At 38.3% G+C, this 4,554-nt stretch overlaps 1 protein-coding gene across 1 annotated transcript; it reads left to right on the forward strand.

Annotated features, from left to right (window-relative positions):
- Positions 1-505: 505 nt before the first annotated feature.
- LOC137742801 (probable serine/threonine-protein kinase PBL5) lies at positions 506-3,730 on the forward strand. Its single transcript, XM_068482755.1, has 5 exons — positions 506-762; positions 1,580-1,854; positions 2,091-2,280; positions 2,412-2,803; positions 2,926-3,730. The coding sequence occupies exons 1-5, from the start codon at positions 675-677 to the stop codon at positions 3,226-3,228; spliced, it is 1,248 nt and encodes a 415-aa protein (XP_068338856.1). The 5' UTR covers positions 506-674; the 3' UTR covers positions 3,229-3,730.
- Positions 3,731-4,554: the final 824 nt, after the last annotated feature.

Here is a 4,554-nt window from a genome sequence, read left to right on the forward strand (position 1 = left end):
AATGAAAACTATATCCAAACTATATACATACACACCATATTAATCGAATTATAAATATAATTTCAAAGTTGAATAATGCTACATGTAATGTATGGCGCGTTTACTTGTCAAGAAACGTTGAACATAAATATCATCCTTATCATAAAACATAGAATAGGAAATGGAATCCATTACGATACACATCGTGTACAAATCAGGCACATTGTATACTTATCTGATACACCTCGTATCAGTTGAATTATAATTATAATTCTAAACATAGCAACATTACATGTATGACACTGCGTAATCTACTTGTCAATAAACATCGAATGTAGAATTCACGTCCATTAGAGACGCGGTAAGTAAACATATGAGAAACAGTGTTGAAAAATAAATTAATGACGTGGCAATCTTTAATCGGTAAAAAATGGAATTTATTTTGCGGTTAATTTGCATCACAAACCAGCCCCTCCCCCATATAAATTGAAGAATAGGGTCACAAAAAAGTACAAAGAGTCTGTCACTTTGTGTCTGAGTTTTGCAAACGCCTTCTCCTTTCTTTCTTCTTCTTTCATTCTGCTCTGTTTTCTTGGTTGGCTGGTTTTCTATGCTTTTTTTTGGGTGCTCTGTTTTTGTGCGCCAGTTGAGATAAAAAGCAGTGAGCACAAGAAGAAAAGAAAAAGGGGAAGACGATGAGCTGCTTTTGCTGGTCGAAGAAATCAACCAAAGAATCAGAGAAGAAAACTACCCATTTCAACACCAACAAACCCAATCATCAAGGTAAGAATTCTTTTCCGAAATTATTTGATTTAATTCTGGGGTCATTGAATAAAACCCATGTTTTATATGATCGTATTTGATTTTTTTGGATGATTTTATTTTATTTTTGGCATTGTGGGTTTTATTTTTGGATGTTATAATTTGATAATTTTCTTTCCTTTTTCTAAATCTGTTTGAATTTTGTGGGTAGTACTCTTTACCCTACCTGGGTTTATGCGTGTCTTTCAATCTGTGAATAAAAGCCATTAAATTTCATCCATTGTATGAGTTCTTGAATTTCTTCCATTTTTTTACTTATATAATTCTTGGGTTGAATTTTTTGAATTTGGTTTTGAATGGCCATTCTTTGCCATGAGATTAGTGTCAATTTTTGAAATTTTGCAGTGGATGAGGAAAGAATTATGGCTGAATTTTTGTCTAGTGAAATGGGATTTAATCACATATATGAAATTTTAATCCTTTTTGTTCATCTGGGTTTATGTTAAATTGTTAATTTTCTCATCTGGTGCTAAATTAATAAATTTAATTTGATTCCTGTTGCTGTTCATTGAGACAGACTGTTGCTCATTCATTTTGTTTGTTTCTTTGCTTGGTTAGGAAGGTCCAATCTATATTCCACACTCCTTTTAGTTTCGAATTTTGTCAGTTTGTATTCTTTGTTTGCATTTAGAATTGCATGACTCCGATATTTCACCCCATAAATTGATAGAATTAGTCGATGTCGAATTTTTGGATTTTGGTTACCATGTGCTGTATTTTGTCTTTTTTCTTGGCATTCTCAAATCTCATGTATATTTGCCCGTTTTGATCCGTGAAGTGAATATGAATGGGAATGAGAAAAAAGAATTGGGTGTGAAAAAGGAACTGGGTGTAAAAAAGGAGGAGGCGATGAAGGATGACCAGTTGTCGTTGGATGTAAAGGAGTTGAAAATAATAGAGGGTTCCAACGATGGAAAAACCACTGGCAAGCGGGCACAGACATTTACATTTGCTGAACTTGCAGCAGCAACTGGCAATTTCAGGTCTGATTGCTTTGTAGGTGAAGGAGGATTTGGAAAAGTTTACAAGGGTTACTTGGAGAAAATTAATCAGGTCCGTAGTGATTATGTGAAAGTTAGTTCTATCATTAAATCGAGCGTTTTTAACTCAAATTGTTACAATTGTTTTCAACTGTTTGAACTTGTATGTGGAATTGAATTCTGCTGGGACATTACTCGTACCCTTTTATGCCATTGTATCAAAAAATGTGTTTTGTTCCTTGAGTTTCATTTAGTAAATGACTTATAAGCTCAAGGACTGACCCGAGTTTGCTATTGTTGTGGTTCTAGGATGTTGCTATTAAACAGCTTGATCGTAATGGATGCCAAGGACTTAGGGAATTTGTTGTCGAAGTATTGACGCTTAGTTTGGCTGACCACCCTAATCTTGTCAAACTGCTTGGATTCTGCGCCGAGGGAGAGCAGAGGCTATTGGTTTATGAATATATGCCATTAGGATCTTTGGAAAACCATTTGCATGGTATGCAGCTGAAACAATCCAAAATCCTGCTCTTGTTGTATGATCGAGATTACCATTTCACTTTCTTTTACATCTGCCCCTTATTATCGCAATGTGTTTGAATTAAGTATCACATTTGTTTTGCTTTTCAGGTCTTTCGCCCGGAAGTAAGGTGCTTGACTGGAATACAAGAATGAAGATAGCAGCTGGTGCTGCAAGGGGTTTAGAGTATCTGCATGAGAAAATGCAGCCCCCTGTTATATACCGTGACCTGAAATGCTCAAACATTTTGCTTGGTGAGGGGTATCATCCAAAGCTTTCGGATTTTGGCTTGGCTAAAGTAGGTCCCAGTGGAGATAAAACTCATGTTTCTACTAGGGTTATGGGTACGTATGGGTATTGTGCACCGGATTATGCCATGACAGGTCAGCTGACTTTCAAATCAGATGTTTATAGCTTTGGGGTTGTTCTTTTGGAGCTTATCACAGGAAGGAAAGCTATTGATAATACAAAACCCGTCAGAGAGCAGAACCTGGTAGCATGGGTAAGATAGCTCTAGTTGCACTCTCTTCTTCGATATCCAACCGCCCAAGAGGCTGGATATAATTTACCAGTAGTTTGGTTTCAGAACTGGTTGTGTATCCTTAACCGTTACATTGTTTTCAGGCAAGACCCATGTTCAGAGACCGGAAGAAATTCTCATTAATGGTGGACCCGTTGCTTCAAGGTCAGTATCCAGTCAGGGGATTATACCAAGCTCTTGCCATTGCTGCGATGTGCGTTCAAGAGCAGCCCAATATGCGGCCTGTCATAACCGACATAGTTACAGCGCTGCATTACCTTGCATCCCAGAAATATGACCCCCGAACCGATCCAGGTCAAACCTCGAAATGGGGTCCATCTTCTCCAAGATTGAAGAGTGATGATGATATAACGCAGATTGGAGGTGACAGGCCAGAGAGAGACTGAGCCGGAGGATTAGGTTAAAGAATAAAGCGGCCAATACCATTTTTGTGGTCTTGTAGATGATGTGCCTGGTTATCAATTTTTGCATCATAGAAGATAACAGGTACTACTGCCATCCTCAATATTCATACAAAGAGAATTTCTGCCTTTTCTTCTCTTTTTCTTTTTTTTTTTTTTTTTTTTTTTAGCGGTGTACATGAGAGATGGCGTTTCTTGTATGTAAAATGCTTCGTTGTAGGAACATTTTCCCATTGGATTAGTTACCCTTAATTTCTATAAAAGTTCCATTCTTTGGCCGGATGCCTCCTTTCTCTCTTTTTGTTTCCCTTGTCTCCATCGACGCAGGTAATGCGAATACGAACCCATGCCTTAAACTCCTTGTATTCTTCACCAAGACCGTCAAGAATAGATTTGACGAGCTCATCGTCAATGATGGTAGAACTAGCATAGTGAAGAGAATCAGAAAGACTTCGAGCATGCAGTAAGTAGTCACTCATAGGTTTCTCGGGAGTTTTCTTCAAGTTACGGAGTTGGTCTTGAATTCTGCGAATGCGAGTCTTAGAGATGCTTCCCCAAGAGTGACTGGGCGTCATAGGCAGTGGTGCAAGAAAGCAGGATAGGCTTGATGGGGGAGGAACAAGCTGCTTTAATAAAACCGAGGACCAGTTTGCCTTGAGAGTAGGCGGGCTTGACGGAGCCGTCGTTGAGCTTTTTGGAGGGTTTAGAATTATAGGCCATAGTGTCTTCAAGAGACCATGAATCTCAAGAACATCTTGAAATTGAAATCGCCAACTGAGATAATTGACTTTTGTACATCATTGACTTTTGTACAACAGTTACAGGTAAGTAATAATACAATTAATGTAATACAATCAGCGAGTTTATTATGATGAAGAAGATCTTGGCTGAGTGGAGACAATTGAGGGATTCTTGTCTGGTTGACTTGTGCAACGTTCCTCTGCAGATTTGGTGGCTGTGATAGTTCTCTTGTCAGATATCTCCACGCTTCATTTCTCGAGACTTGGTGGGAAGTCTTCCGAGGCTGTTTCATATATACTTGGAAAGCAAGTTGATTAATGGTGAATTTCCAAAGGAACTTTGTACACTACCAAGTTTGGTGTCTGAACCTACTACAAGCATATATAGACCATTACGATCTTGAAATGCCTGCCTATTCTGGTCCGCCTGAAGATTCAATTTTTTACAGCATACATTGTCTTACTTTCCAATCGGTCAATTGAGGCTTCTCCAAGGGTTGGTTCTAGGCACGAACAACTTCTGTGGCAGTAATCCGGACAAAATAAGTAAACCTAAAAGAAGTAGAGACTT

Source organism: Pyrus communis, chromosome 8 (genome assembly GCF_963583255.1).
Source record: "Pyrus communis chromosome 8, drPyrComm1.1, whole genome shotgun sequence".
Classification (NCBI taxonomy): Eukaryota; Viridiplantae; Streptophyta; class Magnoliopsida; order Rosales; family Rosaceae; genus Pyrus; species Pyrus communis.

Bases quoted from the DNA above. Each gene is read 5' to 3' on its own strand.
- LOC137742801 (XM_068482755.1), top strand. From the start codon at position 675: ATGAGCTGCTTTTGCTGGTCGAAGAAATCAACCAAAGAATCAGAGAAG. The intron at 763-1,579 runs GTAAGAATTCTT...TGATCCGTGAAG, and splicing joins CAACAAACCCAATCATCAAG to TGAATATGAATGGGAATGAG. The intron at 2,281-2,411 runs GTATGCAGCTGA...TTTGCTTTTCAG, and splicing joins TTTGGAAAACCATTTGCATG to GTCTTTCGCCCGGAAGTAAG.